Source organism: Leptonotus elevatus, chromosome 10 (assembly GCF_054856555.1).
Source record: "Leptonotus elevatus isolate MCC_2025b chromosome 10, RoL_Lele_1.0, whole genome shotgun sequence".
NCBI lineage: Eukaryota > Metazoa > Chordata > Actinopteri > Syngnathiformes > Syngnathidae > Leptonotus > Leptonotus elevatus.
The window spans coordinates 4,699,247-4,716,632 of NC_141248.1; the positions used below are offsets into that span (position 1 = coordinate 4,699,247).

At 40.7% G+C, this 17,386-nt stretch overlaps 1 protein-coding gene across 4 annotated transcripts in view; it reads right to left on the minus strand.

Moving 5' to 3' along the window:
• Nucleotides 1–17,386, minus strand: part of kiaa1328 (KIAA1328 ortholog) — a 34,678-nt gene that overhangs the window by 4,917 nt on the left and 12,375 nt on the right. For 3 of the 4 annotated variants that reach the window (XM_086087769.1, XM_086087771.1, XM_086087772.1), the window contains 6 exons: nt 6,461–6,585; nt 5,378–5,733; nt 5,033–5,251; nt 3,830–3,931; nt 3,639–3,718; nt 2,949–3,057 (listed from right to left, as the gene is read on the minus strand). In XM_086087769.1, the coding sequence (XP_085943895.1) occupies nt 2,949–3,057; nt 3,639–3,718; nt 3,830–3,931; nt 5,033–5,251; nt 5,378–5,733; nt 6,461–6,585 (991 nt within the window). Of the gene's footprint in view, nt 1–2,891; nt 3,058–3,638; nt 3,719–3,829; nt 3,932–5,032; nt 5,252–5,377; nt 5,734–6,460; nt 6,586–17,386 lie in introns of all 4 variants that reach the window. The other variant, XR_015096354.1, reaches the window with a different exon arrangement.

The window sequence follows — 17,386 nt, forward strand, 5'->3', positions numbered from 1 at the left end:
TTAGGGATGTGCAATGTGTGAAATTACCCGGCCTTTCAAGTATCGGTGCTCATGTCGGCAGCCGATATTCTTGTGGCCGTTTTCCGATGAGGAACTACAAATTACAAATTAGAATAATAGAAAATTGACATTAACTTCATGCAATTTTAAATAAAATGCTAAATTGCGATATTTAAAGTCTTTCTTTTAACTTATCTGTCATTGTTTTTAAATGGAAATGTTATCTATCAAAAGTACTAGCGGTATTTAAACTTTGTAAAAGAGTTGAGTACTGGTATCAGTCTGAAAAATAAAAGTATTCTCCAATATCTCTACAAAGAAGCATTCACAAGCATATTCAAACCTCAGGGCAATTTAGAGTCATCAATTCAACTAAGAAAAGTGTTTATGCAATGTGGGATGAAGCCGCAGTCACCCAATACTCATATATTTTTACATATTTTAGGTAAAATAAAACTGATTTATTCTTTCAAAACATGTATACAGTGCTCCTTCCATTTAGTTTGAAATATGTTCACACTCCTCTGCATGCCTTCCGCTTGTAACTCTCACTGCACTCTTTCATTAAAGATAGCCGTCTCACTCGGGTGCCCTTATTCATTTGCAGTCCAAACAGTAAGACAGAAGGAAAAAAAACTATAACGTCCAAAGCATATATCCCGCATGTCAATTTCCCAACCAATCAATAGCATGCGTGTAATGGCAGGCAAGATGGAGATGAGATGGAACTGTCTCATTACTAACTGGCACAGGATTCATGAAAGGATTAATAAGGTCACTTCGTGTTAACCCGAGCTTTGTTTGGCAATTTGCACATCAAGATTGAACGGTTTAAGATCAGACAGCCCAGAGGGGCACGTTGTTGCTAGGTAAAGTAGCTTTGTGTACCTCGTAAAATTAATTGCCATAACGCTGTTCAAATTTCAATATCATGAGACCACGGTGACAGCGAACAAATGATAAAGAGTACCTCGGCAGTGCAAGACTTCAAACAGGATGTTCTCAGAGGGACGTGGCCACTGAGCTTGGGAGTGTCACAGAGTGTCATCAGCAGGTTGCAAGAGAGATACAGACAGATGGGAAAGTCTCAGAAAGGCCTAGAAGTCTACGTCCTTGGAAAGGTATGAATACGTCTTTGTGAGTAGTCCTAACTCTATCCTTGTTTGTCTTAAAGAACATCATATATAGCAGCTAGAGCCGTGGTTCTTAATCTGGGCTCGACTGAACCCCAGGAATTCAGTGAGTCAGGGATTTGGCGGAGGTCAAGACACACAACCGACTCATATGATTTGTGATAACATGCCACGCTTGGCCATCATTGGCTGCAGGTGATCCCGCTGCAATGCTTGGTCTATCTGTGCTGCAGGGAATTTGGTGCGCTCAGTCGTCAATTTGTGGCTATTCTGACGGTACGTCGTGTGATTGCTTTATTATTGTAATCCCTTCATACTATGTCGATCATAAAAGAAAGTGTTCGGACAAATATGTACAATATGAGTTCACATGTATAACAGAACATATGGTGTTCCACAGCGTTAAATTCTGGGGCCTCTGCTGTTTTCATTGTATCTACTGCCACAGGGTTCCATTTTAACCCCTTCGGACCCATAGATGTTTGCAGTGGACATGACATATTTGCGTGTCTAAACCAATAAAACGCATAATTTGGATGATGTCAACACTTCTGGTTCATGATTGGATCCTAGCTAAACATTCACAATGGCAAGTTGATTTGGATGATGATGTTATGTTAAAATTGTTACATATAAGCTTGGTAAGTAACACGTTACAGCCATATATTTCAGGCATCCACTGTAAAAAATAAAGACATGAGATAACACCCCCCAAAAAAATCAATGTTGTTCTTATGTGGGGAAAAGAGTCAAAATCAGAAATAAAAGGAAAAAAATTGCCCAGCAGAAAAAAATGCGGGTCTGAAGGGGTTAAGAAACAGTGGTGGTTGTTTTAAAGTGCTCTACAAATATAGTCGAGTTGAGTGATGGGAGTCAATGTCCTAACTGAATAATTTGCCATGCCAAGTTGAACAATTATAGTAGAGCTATCTATTTTTCAATAAAGAAGGGTTTGATGAATGAGCATAGGAAACTGGTGGGGTTCAGTACCTCCAACAAAGTTAAGAATCACTGAGCAAGAGTATCTCTTAAGATCTAAAACTCTGAAAATCTAAAAAAGAAAATCTGATAGTACAGAGGAACACATGGCATGCCAATTAAAGATTATAAATGCCAGCAGCAGTACTGCTTTCAATATTCTCGCAGAGAAAAATAGACTACACAAAAACACATTTTAGTCATGCATGAATTCGAAGGGGGAAAAAAGTTTAGTAAACTTTACCAAAAGTTGCTTAAGTTATTGGCACCTGCCCTCAATATCCATATTAGAGCCTTACCACATTTGAGTCCTACACCAGCTTCAAATTTGCGCCTTGCATTTTCCCTTTGCACAATGCTCACCCTCAACTCCCCTTCAAACTTGCTTTTAACAGCGCTGCCTCTTGCTTTCTCCATCTCATTACTGTTGCAGAGAAAGGAGGGAGGGCAGTGTGTGCATCCACAAGTCTGTTCAATTACACCTGCTGCAAGGTCCCTGCCAGGCGGACTAATGGAACGCAGCATGTCTCCTGACAGGCTGGCCGCAGTGCTAGCTAGCCTAGTAAAAGCTTCATTTAGCATCTCACAGCCGAAAAGTTAGCTGAACTAAGATGTGTCAAAATGTACCCTGGAAAATGGAAACTCTGCAAAACCCTGTTTAAAATGTGATACAATTATTTCCTGTAGCATAGTTCCTGGGAGAACACTGAAGGTTTATACAGAACATACAGTAGCTCTTGTCATAGGTCAAACACATGCACAAGCAGAGTATGCACTCACTTTTACGTTTCTTCACTTTGTTTGTGTGCAAATTGTACAGTCAAGTAGACAGGTTACCGATTTTCAGATGTCTTTTGAGTCACAGGTCCCACAATGGGCTCGGCAGGGCTTGCAGGGAACTCTACAGGGGATGTGGTTGCGTCCTTTGTTGATTGCTCTCTAGCATCTGGTGAGAAATGTAAAGTATGGCGACAACAACGTCACCTGAGGAGCTCACCTCTGAGATAAGTTACCATTCAGATATGTATAAACAAATACATTTTAAAAAAGTCACTCTTGCCAAAGCTCAACCTACAACTTTGTGTTCTATGAGGAGATACAAGATAGCGACTTTAGTTCTTTGATGACAGCAAAGTAAAATTGCACGCTTCTAAATCAGAACTGGCAAACACCATTTCATTAACAGAAGAGTACTGAAAGCTGTTCTTGATGACATGGATGTTTTCACTCTTCCTGACTGGCATTAACACAAATTAGCTGGCTGCTTGTCAAGCTAGCACTATGTAAATTACTATTTGGCAGTGGTGCCACCTATTTGTTGATCTGATTGGCCCTTAAAAACATAACTGCCAGAACATTTGTTCAGTCACTTTCCAAGTTTTACTTGTGCTGACCCTTTTCCAAACAATTTCTATTAGCTCTACCTCAGATAAATTGGTAAAATAAATGTGGCATAATGTGGAATTTCAGGTTTGTGACAAGTAACAATATTATGTTTATTTTTAACTGGAAAAAATAGCAACTCACCACAAAAATTTAAGTTTTTATCCAACGGGGCAGTTTGTGAACCGTTGTCATGCAAGCTTTGTTGTGTAGGATGATTCTCTCTGTCACACACATGCAACAAACATCAGCAATTTTCATAAACAAGCCTCAATAATTAAATTCTTTGAATGGTTTTCATGGTCAAATGTATCTTATTCAGCTACTTGTTTTACCTGGAGGGTAAATCTTGGCCATGAGGGGGGTTTGGCTGTGCCGTTCCGTTGTTAACAAAGGAGCTGCTGAGTATAGCAGCTTCATGGCATGCTTCTTGAAACCTAATATGAACATGCAAATAAATAGTTTTTCAACATTAAAGTACATATCACACTGAGGGATTAACATTTGTGAATATTGATATCACCCCTTGCAACAAGAAATACCTTTAAAACTGTTTGGGGAACCAGTAGGACTGTTTACAGAACATTTAGGAAACGCTGTGACCATGAACGAACCCTGGTGTGAAATCAACATTCTTTAGTGTCGCAAAACTTAAATTCTTCAATAAACCTGTATCCCACTGATGGGCGAACATTTGTGACACTAACGAATGTTGATTTCACGTCAGGGTTTGTTCAAGGTTGCAGTGTTTCCTAAACGTTCTCTATACAGTCTTAATGGTTCTCTAAACAGTCTTAAAAAAATTTGAACATTCTCATAATTTCCTTGCGACATGAAAGACCATTAAGACTTTTTAAGACTGTTTAGAGAACCATAGAGAAACGCTAGTCCCTTGAACAAACTCTGACATGAAATAAACACTCGCTAGCGTAGCAAACATTCATCCCTCAGTGGGATACGTGCTTTAGCGTCGCAAATGTTTAGCCTGGCAAGCCACACCCATTTTCTTCAAAAAGAAAGTGGGTCTAGACAGGCATCTATAGACGGTGATTCGGCACCAGCTGAAAACAGGCCGGGCCAATTAAATTTGTCTACTTGCGTGACGTCGTCTTCGTGAGCAACGTCATTCTCCAAGTTTTTCCCGCAACGACATTCAACAAGGATATCATTCACTACTGTCTCTCTTCGGCTAGTAGCCATGTTGAATTTTTACGCAAAAAAAAGACTTCAACGAGTCGCTTTTCTGACGTCACATCCGCTCTTCACTCATTGGTTTCCACTGTCTGTTAGCTCAGTTTTGCTCAGCCTCAGAAATGCGACTGATAGGGCGGTTGACCAGACTCACTCTGCGGCAAAGCCGCGAGAGAGTCTGGATTTCCAGGCTAGCAAATGTTGGCCCCTCAGTGAGATTTGGCCTTATCTATCTATTCTTCCATTTGTTTCATATTTTTGCAATGTGGGATTATCAAATTAAATAAACAGTTAGTAACTGTATCCTATGAAAATAAACTTTTTTTGGGGGGGGTTTTGGAATCTACCTTTGGCAGTCAAGACGTGACTGGCACAGCTGCTGATTCTGTCTGCTGAGCCGCTCCTCCTGCTCAGCCAGACGTGTCTGCAGCTTCTCTCTCTCCATCTCCAGCTGCATCTTCTGCACCAGCAGCTGGTGCCTCTTCTCCTCCCAGTCCCCACAAGCAAGTAGCGGCATGGTCATAGCTTCCTTATTCTCAGCGGCCAAGTCATTCTCTACATGCGGTCTGTATGAAAATGTATGTATTATTTGTTTGATAACAGATGTGTTTTTTTTAAGTGTCATCTTGACATCTATTAAATTTGGAAGAACTGAACATAGTGTGGGTTTTAGAAATTCAGAACAACAGTACCTTTGGCTAAAGGTTCTCTCACAGCTGTTCTCAAGGGAATGGCCATTTGTTCTACGTTGCTGGGTGCCATAGCCACTGTCTTGGAAAGCCCCATGATAATGCCTCAAATCAGATTCTCCTGCCTGAACCTGATGCTCGCGGTTTTGCTCACCAGCATCAGCTGGACGATTCTTACTAAAATAGGAAGCAGGTGTAGAAATATTGACAGCATTCAAGGCTCCTCTTCTTCCACTACTTTTCTTGTGCGCTTGAGATTGATGTGTTTGAGTAGCAGCAAGACTGAGGTATGAGCCATCAAACAGTAGGCCATTCGCATGGCTAGTAGTTTCACTAATGGCTTCTTCACTGCTCAGCACCTGGACACACAAGAAAAGTAATGAATGTCTTTCAACCAATTTAGGAGGCTTCTAAAAAATGTATGCCGCATTTCAGCCAACAGACAAGGCTGTTTTATAACCAATAGAGCATAATATAGGGCTGGCCAAAAGTGAAATTTGTCCGTGTTGAATTATGCACCATTCACTCAATTTGCGCAGATGTGCGGGTAAAAATGTTCCCCACGTGTCTGCTTTGAGTCAGTTTTCTTTTATTGCACATAATTACAATGGCGTGCACCGTACTATTCCGCTTACCATATCCTGTTTAGACCTGACAGAGGCGGCAAGATTAAGAGGCCAATTTTCAACTGAGCATTACTGGCAGGTAAACCAAGGTCAGGCACATTATGAGATAAACATAAGGAGGAAAAGCCTAATCTTATAGTTGACTGGGGAAGGGAGAGAGTGACTCATTTGCTAAGGGTCAGGGAGCAGGCAAACACCCATTATTCAGAGCCACGGAGGGACAATGAGGTTGGCCATGTCATCTATTCTATCTCCAGATGCTCAGGCTGAAGAGTGTCTTCCCTTCTCAAGTGTGACCTTGAGAGAGTTTTACTGTGGTGTAATCATATCGGACCAAGTGACTTCAGGGGACTTCTACAGTCAATTGATATGCATTATTTTGGCACTTAGCCATAAATGAGCTGTTGCATGAGGTCTCAATGAACCCTTTAGCAGCACACCAAGTCTATCTGTACCATACCTTATAGTGAGCTTGTGCCTGGCTAAGCTCAGCGATGGACTGGTTGAGCTTCATTTGTTGCTGTGTAAGGTATTGTTGATAGAGCCCAAGCAGCTCTTGACACTCTCTGTACTGCTGCTGGAGGCCTAGCACACCGTTAATTAAGGAAAAGACATGGCATAATCAAACATAACATTGATCCCCGGTGCCCTATTTCCATTCCCAGCCCAAGTCTAGCACAAAGCGCAGACTAACTGTTTGCGTGGGTGGAGTTTTATTTTTTGGGGTATTTTTGTAGACTTTGCACAGATAGAATTGGACGTAACAGGGTGGTTGCGCCGTTGTTGGATACAAAGTAGCTGGGTCCTGGCCAATCATAGCGGCTCTTCTCATTTGCATTAAAATCAGGACAGTTGATGGCTGACGCGCAAGCCAACTTGACGTTAACAAACCAAAGTATACTCACTGATCTGGCCATAACAAATTGGCGTATGCAAAACGTGTTTATACTGGTAAATTGCAAGACCTCCCTTTGCGGATGATGAAGTTGGCCGTGCATGTGACATGGCCAATTGGAGACCGCCTTGCACCCACAACTGTGCGTCCTTGTGACCACGAGGGTACTATTAAAATATTTTTAAGATGACAGTAGGCGACAATTTTTTTAGATCAGTTTTTTGCACTGAAGACAGTGGTACCATTCATTTGTCCCATATGCTACAGTTTTTCTCTTACGCGCTATGTGTTTTTTTGGGGGGATGGGGGGCATTTTGGTAGGCTACTAGGCATATTTTTTTAGTGGGCAAGCGTTCTTGGTTTGAAATACAGCTGCTGGCATGAACATTTTTTTTCAGTTTTATTTTGAGCAAAAAAAATATACGGTATTAGATTATTATTGTACTATACTTTTTTTCCTATCTCAAATTACAAGAAAACAGGAGCATATAGAGTAAACCTAATGAGATATTTGGATTCTACATCCTAAACTGCACTAGAAACTGTTGGCTACTTTGTTTACGCTTTTTGTTTTATGCATGAGTGTAATGACTACAATTCGTTCAATGATTTGATTTCTACAATGATTCAGAGTTATTGTGCCAGTTTTAACACCAAGCACACGGGCGCCAGTCTACCAAAACCCTGGACTGAGATGAAATTTTGCACATGAGAATAGGGTCGAAAACTAACATAGGCTGTTACAATCCTGATGAAATAGTAAGGACGCTATCATAAAAAGTCAGTTTAACCGCTTTGCCAACACTGCTTTAAAAAATGTCTGCTTTAAAAGGTCACTCTTTGCAGATCAGTCATTTTTGTAGGGAAAAACTTTTCTTTGGGGGAATAAGACTGATAGCGGCTAGATATACTGGACAACTGATATTAAACCATTGTTTCCGCAAACAGTTACATGCTTGACCAGAAAAGTATAGAAAGATCGAAAAAGGGGCCAGAAAATCTGAGTTTGTGTTAAAGCACAGAATTTTCACCATCTGGTTCGATCTATGCTGCGCTGAGCTGAGCTGGGCAGCGCCATACCCGGCTCGCTGCCAGACAGAGAGTTGGCAGATACAAGAAAACTAATCTGGAGCGGAACTACTGCTGCGCCCCAGGAGCCCACTAATGACAGTAGCACCATCGCACCACACCAGCACATACAAAGATAATGAGTACGAGATACACAGACAAACTCATACATATTCAATAATCAACCTCCGTCTTACTCCGACTTTCTAGGACACACACACTAGCACACTGAGGCACGAGAGCACAATTTCCCCACTTGCACTAACACTCCCACACAAACGCTACAATAAAAGTAAGTCGTGCACACACACTCCCACCCAAGCTGACCATAAAGTGTGTTTCCTCCAGGCCATATATTTTTATGATGGTGGCCCTGCTACCTTAGCTGATGAGTTTCTCAGCATCCGTTTAAAAAAAAAAGCCCAGATATTAAGAGGAAATCAAAGTTCAAAGTAGAGTCGTATTGAAGAAATAGTTGGCAGAGCACTCCATAAGGAAACACTTTGGTTGTTAGAGGACTTCAATCAGGTTGAGGAAATGAAACGGAGGGGAAGGAAAGAGAGGGGGGACAACTTTGAATTGAGGACCAGACACAAGACAAATGCAATGCGGCAGCTTCCATAAACATTGAGAAATGCGAGGAAACACGTTGATTGAACCCTTCATCTAACTATGGCGCCTGCCCCCCCACTGATAATGTCTATGGAAGTCTTGCTCGATGAAAGGACATCACAAGGACATCACATCATGTAAACCGTTGCTGGGAGGTCTATTTATGCAGCATGAATAAGGAAGGGTCTTGGAGGGGAGATACTGAATATGCGTACACAGCGAGACATTCACCATGTTCCAAGATTGTGTTGTGGGCTGCAAAATGCATGCTGTTCATATGTCAAAACATTAGAATAAAAAATTATTTCCTGTGATTTCTTACCCTAAAACAAATTGCCCCCCGTGACCGTGACATAAATATACAATACCGTATGACACGTTGAATACCAATAGTTGGGTGAGAGACAACACACAAACAAAAGTACACAATGAAGAATGTCTTGCTGTGCACCAGAATCCTATCGCTGTACATGAAGGTAAAGCATGCTAATATGGTGACAGGGACATGCAGTCTTCTGGACAACAAACACTATAGTAGGCAATCTGATCCAAGAAGAGCAATACTAATAAGATTTCGCTTCTGTGCCTGATGCTACAAAAAAAAAACAGGCGTTCTCCACACCCCTGGACATCAGCCAAGGGCCAAGTACAGTACTCGGCAAGCCCATGGTTTAACATCAGCGTTGCAAATTGCCAACAATGACTTACTCCTCCCCCCTGCTCCCAAAATACTCAAAATCAAGGGCTTGGGTTGAAGAGGCCTGTCAAAATGATTCACTTCCCTGTCAGGCTGAGGCTCAAATGAAATTATGAAATCCACTTCAAGGAGGAACAAATTTGCACAGGAGGGGGAGAGAAAAATTCTAAAGCCTACTTTAGCACACGGAATCAAACAGATTGAGCCTGAAGAGGAGTGTAGGACAAAAAGGGGCGGAGATTGATGCCTAGAAATGTGTTTGTAAGGAGGCAATGAGAGTGAATTAATTGAAGCTGACAGCTTGCATAACCTTGCAAATGCAACTGAACCTAAAGAAAATATGGGTGCATCAAAGTCACGCAAACAAAAACTAAGCAAAAAATAGTAATAAATAGTGTGGAAACCTTCCAAAATTACTGCATCTAAATTATTTTGCGGTCAACACCCTAGTGGTCCTTAACCTTGTTGAAGATACTGAACCCACTAATTTCCTATGCACATTCACTGAACCCTTCTTTATTTAAAAAATAAATAAAAAAAAATTCCCCAAAATTCAAGATATGGGTATATTGTTTCCAAATTAACAAAATGAGCAGAGAGAGTAGCCTTTCCATCAAATCTGGCTCTCTTCACCTTGAATTCAGCAAGTGTTGTGTTCTTGTATTCTTTCGTTTTGCTAGATAGCGAGTTGTGCTGGACTAAAATTGCTCAACTCGGCATTGAAAATCATGCAGTTGGGATGCTGACTCCCATCATTTAACAACCACCGCCATTTTCTTAAGATCGAACCCAGGGGCAGAATATACAATGAAAACAGCAAAGGAACCAGAATTGAACCATGTGGAACACCATACGTTCCGTTATACATGCGAATTTTATATTCCACATATTCATCCGACCACTTTCGGTTTTTGCTCGACGTAGTATGAAGGGGTTACAATAATAAAGAAATCACATGATGTGCCATCACAAAAGTCATAAGTCGACTACTGAGTCGCACCAAATTCCGGGGGTGGGCGCCATCAATAAATTTTGAACGTCTGTCATTCCGCAATCGTCAACAGTCAGGACACCCTTCTGTTATTGTCAATCCGTCAATATTAAGCCAAATCCGGCATTCGGCGATTGCTCAGCAAAATGAGCGTCCATCAATGTTTGCATCATTCGAAGTCGTCATCAGTCAATGATCCGTCAATCGTCAGCAAAATAGTACGGCCGTCATTGACAGATTGACAAATTTATTGACGAATTGGCGATTACATTGACGCATGAAAACCCCCCTTCCGTCAATGCTTAGTGCGTCAATTTTTTTAATTTCTTGTCAATCGTCAACAAAATGGGTATCCGTCATTGACGGATTGGCAGACCTTCCGTCAATATTGACGGAATGCCCACAGCACAGATAGGCCAAGCATGGTAGCATGATCATCTGCAGCCAATGATGGCCAAGTGGGGCGTATCATCACGAATCATTTGAGTCGGGTGTGTGTCTTGACCGTTACCAAACCCCTGAGACTGACTCACTGAACCCTTGGGGTTCGATCAAACCCCGATTAAGAACCACTGTCCAAGACTAAAGCCACATAAAGCAATACATTAAAGTGCACCAAATATCATAACAATTTGATTTGGGGTCATATTAAGTTCAGTCATGAATATGACATTAAAGTTTAAATAAATGGGAAATTGGATGAAGTATTTTTCCTTTGTACATGTAACTGGACTGAGAAAAAAAAGGCTTTGACATACACACAACCAACGAGTAAAAAGCAACTGTAATGACTAAAACATTAATTTGACCAAAACAATGAAAACCCCCTAAAATATCACAAATAAAAGAAGGAGAATTCATGACATACTAAAGCGACTCATAACACGAATAGTAAGAAAAGATCCCATAAAGAAATTAAAGGTCAGCTCAAAGGTCATTGTGGCACAGTACATCAGTGTCAGATTGCACCATCGTTGTCGTTTGAGCCAAAGTGAACTTCATGCCAAGAGGGAAACCCCTGTTGAAAATAAAACAATAAAAGCGAGACTGGAATTTATCAAACTGCCTGTTGACAAACCACAAAGCTTCTGGGAGAATGTCCTATGGACAGGCAAGGCAGAACTGAAACGTTTTAGAAAGGCCCATCAGCTCTATGTTCACAGACATACTCAGCATACCCAGAAAATAACACTGCCCCTACTGTGAAACGTGGAGGAGGTTCTGTTATGTTCTGGGGCTGCCTAGCTACATCTGGCACAGGGTGTTTTCAATCTGTGCATGGTACAATGAAATCTAAACCTGATCTAAATTTTATTGAACATCTGAGGAAGGAGCTGAAACATGACATCTGGAGAAAGCACCCTTCAAACCTGAGACAACTGGAGCACTTTCCTCATGAACTGTGGACCAAAATAACTGCTGAGAGGTGCAGAAGCAGTGAAAGTCACAAAAACCGATTGCCTCAAAAGGTTGTGTAAAAAAAAAAAAAAGTTAACTCTTTGACTGCCATAAACGTTAAATAACGTTTAGTAAAAACCTACGGAGGGGCGCCAAAGACGTTAAAAGACGTTCACTATGTTTGTTTTTTGTTTTTTTGGAAACGGGTGGAGGAAAGCCTTGGGCAGCTGTGCTGAAAGTATCAAGCAGATCTAGTTAGTATAATGACTCGTTTTGGCCCCTAGATGGCAGTGATGACTCTCTTTGGAGAAGATTGGGTGGGCGTCAGTAGAAGACGTGAGGCGGAGCTAGAGTGTTGAGGGGACAATGGCTGATGAAGCAACAATGGCGACCGGTTGCAAGCAGCTCACGCTTGAGCATTTTTTTCAAAGACGGAAAGCATCGATCAATACTAAAAAGCGCATTGATGTCGACGATGATGATGATGGTGACTCCGGCTTGACGCCGAAGTTGGAAGCGTTGACGCGACCGTTATGATCACGTAGTAAAGCCTCACCGGCTAGCGATGCTAACGCCGGAAAACGCGGAACACAACCGACCGAGCACTTCTGCACAAGCGGACATTCAATCGGACCAATGTACATTGATGATGATGATGGTGACTCCCGAGGTTGACGCCGAAGTTGGAAGCGTTGACGCGCGACGATGACCACGTCATAAAGCCTCACCGGCTAGCGATACTAACGCCGGAAAACGCGGAGCACAACCGAGCACTTCTGCACAATCGGACGATGGAGAGTACCCCGAGTCCAATGCATATTCATCGAAGGAGCGGGTACAGTCTGATCACGGAGAAGACACTGGTTCTGGACTACGATGCCACCATGAAAGGAGTGGATAAGATGGATCAGAACATCTACCACCCGGTATAGGAACTGAAGGACATGAGGAAGCCAGACGTAACGTAACCGTAGCATGATCCTGATAGTAGACTTGATGGCAACACACACTGCAGTATATACTTGCTATTCCCCGGAAAAAACGGCCGGCAAGAAAGTGTAGCGTCTGCACGCGAAGAGGCAATCGCAGTAAAACTAATCTGTTGTGCAAATCCTGTTGCGTCTCCTTGCACGCAGGGGAGTGTTACACAAAAAGAAAAACTGTCGTTGAAACATCCACATAATTGTAAATAGTACCACAGTTGCACACATTTGTAAATAGTTTGCCAAATTGTTGTGTCAAATTGTTACACTGTTGAATGTAAATAAACGTATTTTGCTATCAAAAAACACTTTTTCATTCTTTGTGGTAGTGTTTTATAGAAGTAAAGCACTATTTAGGTGTTTGTGGCATCATTCATGGACAAAAAGAAGTGTAAAATTCACTAGAGTGCATGAAATAATATTGTTTCACTAAAAGCTTGATTTCTCCGTATTTTGGTCAAAACAAGCGCATTTGAATGAAACTAACCATTTTCTATTGTTGATTACTGAAGAACGGAATAAGGTAGAAACAAACTTTTTTTTCTGATGAAAGATGAGAGTTCAATCTTTCATTTGGTAGTATGTGTTTCCATAGTCCAAACAGAAAATTTTCTGTGGACCTTGAAAGATCAGTCAAAATGCTTAAATCGGCTGGCACTTACAGCATCCCTTTTCTCAAAACGTCTGGCAGTCAAAGAGTTAAGGATGTCATCTTTTTTTTTTTTAAGCTTGTTTCATGAGTTAAAAAAAATATATATATGTTGTACTGCAATTCAAAAGAAATATCTGATTTTCATTGGTTAATTTATGATTATTATTTTTTTCAATTTATTTTTACTTTTGTCGGATTTACAAAATGGCAGGCTTGAACAAACCTTTTTATATAAAAGCTTCAAAAAAGTATTCACACTACAAACTGTAAACATTTCTGAAAACCAGTTTGATTATTAGTAAGTTAAAGTAAATTGGATTCATTACTTTTTGACTTCCCATAGAATATTGTAAGTAAAACAACTTGATGAACTGTTTTTTTCATTGGGAACAGCGGCATATCCAAGCATATCTTTAGATGGCCTGTGAATTTCCTCCAATTGTGGCTCCTGCTGTGCTTTGTTGAGCGCTATCGCCACGATGACCTCTGCACCTAACAACACGTTTAAATGTACAAAACCATCGCTTCTTTCTGTAACTAATTCATTTCAATTTGAAATGTCAGCTGAACACCCAAATATCAAGGTTACTTTTTCTCCCTCATCCTTGGTGGCTTAGAGCTAAAGTATAGCCCAACATTTCTTATACCCTGTCAACCCTGAACCTTGGTTAGATAAGATAAGCTAAGGCGTAATGGAATTAGATTTGACAAGACTCTCATTCAGTGTGTTTGCCTTTGGTGTCTCCTTAACCTTTCTGTGAAGTGCCAGAACCTTATCCCCGAGAAGTGCGTTCATGACTCTTGCTCACACTTTAAAAGACTACGTTATCCCCCCTGAGGTACTGGGAACCTAACATTTTTCTCTCTCAAATACCTTTTAATGGAGTTTAGAACTTTGGTGTAAATGCCAAGTCTGCAAGCCAGAGCACATTTAATTGAGCTCTGCCATCCTAATTTAACGCACTTCCATTTCCAATCATACAATTTACCAGCAGGGTCAATTACTCTTCATATTTTGCAGCAATTTAGCCTCAACTGATTACCGTGGGTTAACCTGAGTGGAATTTTAAAGAAGGCAGCAGGGTGCATACAAACATAATAACATTGTTAGCCTCAAATTAGTGAATAAAGAATATTCTGGCTTTCAATTTGTGGAGAGGAACTGACATCCAATGCGCAAAGGAAAGGTTACAAAAACATATTGAAAAGACACACAATAGTCTTCTTAGTAAATACCAAACTTAATAGATGCTTTCGAGTTTGGGCCATTGCTCCAACCGTGAAATTGATTTTGTGCACAAAAGCAAATAAGCTGCAAGCATTTACAAAAGACAACTGTGGCAGGCGTCAAAAAATTGAAATGAATCTCCCCAATTTGTCTGCCTCCAGTAGGAATTCCAGATTCCACCTTACCTAAGACAACAGTGCCCCCTGTTGACTTCCTTCTATATAGCCACATACAGCAGCCAGAGACTGGTCCATCCACCATGATTAGCTACACCAGCACAATGTGATGAGACAAGAAGCCTGTAGACTCTATTAATTATGCATTCACACACACAAAAAATACTAATTTTCTTGTGTGTCAGTCCACATTAGATTGTGTAGAAGTATAGGATCTAATGATGATAGAGAGATGATTTCAAGGACAGTATTACATTTCTTTAAGAATACCGTAACATATCAATTGCAGTGTCCAAATATAATGTACAGTGGCTCCTTGTGACACAACCCTAGTTTTGAGAAACAACCCATCATTTTGCCGAGCTTGTGCTTTAACTTGAAAATGGCAGACTTGACATATGAGCTCTGTATAGTGGCAGTGAACTTGATTTGACTCACTTCACAAGAAACAAGTTTGGCAAATAGTGAACAATTACTAAAGAGGCTTTGACCTGTTCAATGCCAGCACCCGTTGAAGTTTACTGGCAAACTAAACATAAAACAAAGACAATTACATGTTATGTATTTAAGGCAACTTTGCCTAAAAAATGGTCTGCCAAATGGAAAAGGTCAAATCGTGTGTGTGTGTGTGTGTGTGTGTGTGTGTGTGTGTGTGTGTGTGTGTGTGTGTGTGTGTGTGTGTGTGTGTGTGTGTGTGTGTGTGTGTGTGTGTGTGTGTGTGTGTGTGTTTGCCTTTGTGTATTATGAGGACATGTCACCTGAATACACGCAACACTGCGAGGACATTTTGAATTATGAGGACACAGCCCATGTCCTCATAATTCATTCAATGCAGAAGTGCTTCTAGGGCTGTAGAAGGCTTAAATCCAAAGTTTTAGCCAATGTCCTTGTAAACCATAATTACATGAATTTGTGTATTTTTGTGTATTTGATGACGCCCCCTGTAGGAAGGTCCTCGTAATGCACCACTTCATGAATTATTCACACCAGTGTATATTTCACAGCATTTGATTGGCTGACCGTCACCTGTCCCCACAATTACGCACATGTCCCCATAATTCCGTTTTTTCTCAAAATGCTGTGTATTGTGAATGTTTGTCTGTAGACGCAGAGCCTTTTTTTTTTTTTGCAGCCACCAATTCCTAAGTAGATAAATTAAATAATGAAATACACTATGACATTTAATTATATATTTCAGCATTTAATTCTTGCAGTGGTTGTTTATTTGAAAATATACAATGGTTAACAGCTGTTTATCACATCACTTTGAACAGCTGGAGGCAGAGACAGAGAAACTGTCAGTGCCGTATATTGATTCATCATTTAACATCCCACCCTGCCTTTACAATGTAACATCTTTCTGTACACCAGTGGCCAAATGTTTTGAGAATGACATTGATTTTCTAAAAATCTCCAGTGCTGACTTATTATTATTGTTTTTTTATGATGGCAATTTGCATGTACTCCAGAATGTTATAGTGATTAAATGAATTGCAAAGTCCCTATTTGCCATGAAAATTAAAGTAATTTCCTTTAGTGACCTTACAAACTTTAAGTGAAGAAGGCTTCAGGGCACCCAAGAAAATCCAGCAAATGCCAGGACTATCTCCCAAAGTTGATTCAGCTGCGGGATAAGGACATCACCACCAGTGTAGAGCTTGCTCAGGAATGGCAGTAAGCAGGTATGAGTGCATCTACACCCATGGTGAGGGAGTAAGACTTTTGGAGGATGGCCTGGTGTGACCAGTGGAAAGGGGATTCCATAAATACAGACCAAAATAAGAAAAAAAGAGTTGAAGTTATTTTCTCTGATTAACCCCCTTTCCAAATGTTTGGGGCATCCGGAAAAATGCTTGTCTGGAGAAGAAAAGGTGAGCGCTACCATCAGTCCTGCTTCATGCCAAAAGGAAAGCATCATGTGACCATTCATTTGCAGGGTTGCTTCTCAGCCAAGGAATTGGGCTCGCTCACAATTTTGCCAAAAAACACATGCATCCATTACTAAAGTATAGTACTAAAACATCCTCGGACAGCAACTGTGACAGCAGCAAGGTTATTTTATTTACTAAAGCAAAAAAACATTTTCGTTAATGAAAAAAAAAACCTTTTTAAAAAACTGAAACTGAAATCACATTTTATGATTACAAAATGATCTATAATTCTAGCAATAATATCCTTTGTTTTCGTCTGTGGTAATTCATTTAATATATGAGCCTTTGGGGTTCATTTTAAATGTGATCTATTTTTTTTTTATTGACACTGTAAATCATAGAACAATAGCCACTCTTATCAACAAAGTTCATAATCCAACGACTGAACCAATTTGTTGATTTGAACGGGATTTATTATATTGCCCTGAGTACGGAAGTGACGTCATCTAGCAGCCCCGATAGAGAACCGCCCCCGGCTCTATTTACTTCACGAGATGTGATGGCGTGTAGCTGTGCTAATGAGGTAGGTTTGAAGCTCGAATTTTTCCTGTTGTTGTTGGTCGCTTGTGTACATTGCTCCCTCTTTCGCGAAAATGATTTATAATGCAAGTCCAGTGTAAGTGCAGCTAAGCTTACGTTAGCATACCTAACCATCTGTTGATTATGATGGATGCAGCTAATTATTTAGAATTGCTACGCTTCTGTTAGCGACGGTTAGCATAGCAGAGCTAACCGTCTGTTGAGTAAGATGAATG